The sequence below is a fragment of the Chiloscyllium plagiosum genome, unplaced genomic scaffold (assembly GCF_004010195.1).
Source record: "Chiloscyllium plagiosum isolate BGI_BamShark_2017 unplaced genomic scaffold, ASM401019v2 scaf_57012, whole genome shotgun sequence".
Classification (NCBI taxonomy): Eukaryota; Metazoa; Chordata; class Chondrichthyes; order Orectolobiformes; family Hemiscylliidae; genus Chiloscyllium; species Chiloscyllium plagiosum.
Genome location: NW_025183829.1, coordinates 1,716 through 2,690, shown reverse-complemented (window position 1 = coordinate 2,690; position 975 = coordinate 1,716). Strand labels below are relative to the sequence as shown.

At 48.5% G+C, this 975-nt stretch overlaps 1 protein-coding gene across 1 annotated transcript in view; it reads left to right on the top strand.

Moving 5' to 3' along the window:
• Window positions 1-6: 6 nt before the first annotated feature.
• The window catches only part of LOC122545498 (integumentary mucin C.1-like), a gene marked incomplete at its 3' end in the record, with an annotated part of 2,654 nt that continues 1,685 nt past the window's right edge, over window positions 7-975 (top strand). The window contains exon 1 of the mRNA XM_043684499.1: window positions 7-295. Coding sequence (XP_043540434.1) covers window positions 44-295 — 252 coding nt within the window. The remainder of the gene's footprint in view (window positions 296-975) is intronic.

Genomic DNA, 975 nt, shown 5'->3' with positions numbered 1-975 from the left:
CGTTTCCTACACCACAACACCGACTGTTCTTCAGGTTTTGTACATGTCAACACCGACTGTTCTTCACGTTTCCTACTCAACACCGACTGTTCTTCACGTTCCCTACACCTCAACACCGACTGTTCTTCACGTTCCCTACACCTCAACACCGACTGTTCTTCACGTTTCCGACACCACAACGCTGACTGTTCTTCACGTTTCCTACACCACAACACCGACTGTTCTTCACGTTCCCTACATCACAACACTGACTGTTCTTCACGTTCCCTACACCTCAACACCGACTGTTCTTCACATTTCCTTCACCACAACACCGACTGTTCTTCACGTTTCGTACACGTCAACACTGACTGTTCTTCACGTTCCCTAAACCTCAACACCGACTGTTCTTCACATTTCCTACACCACAACACCGACTGTTCTTCATGTTTCGCACACCTCAACACTGACTGTTTTCACGTTTCCTACACCACAACACCGACTGTTCTTCACGTTTCGTACACCTCAACACTGACTGTTCTTCACGTTTCCTACACCTCAACACCGACTGTTCTTCACGTTACGTACACCTCAACACCGACTGTTCTTCACGTTACTTACACCTCAACACCGACTGTTCTTCACGTTCCCTACACCACAACACCGACTGTTCTTCACGTTCCCTACACCACACCGACTGTTCTTCACGTTCCCTACACCACAACACAGACTGTTCTTCACGTTCCCTACGCCACACCGACTGTTCTTCACGTTCCCTACACCACAACACCGACTGATCTTCACGTTTCCTACACCTCAACACTGACTGTTCTTTACGTTCCCTACACCACAACACCGACTGTTCTTCACGTTCCCTACACCACAACACCGACTGTTCTTCACGTTCCCTACACCACACCGACTGTTCTTCACGTTCCCTACACCTCAACACCGACTGTTCTTCACATTTCCTACACCTCAACACTGACTGTTCTT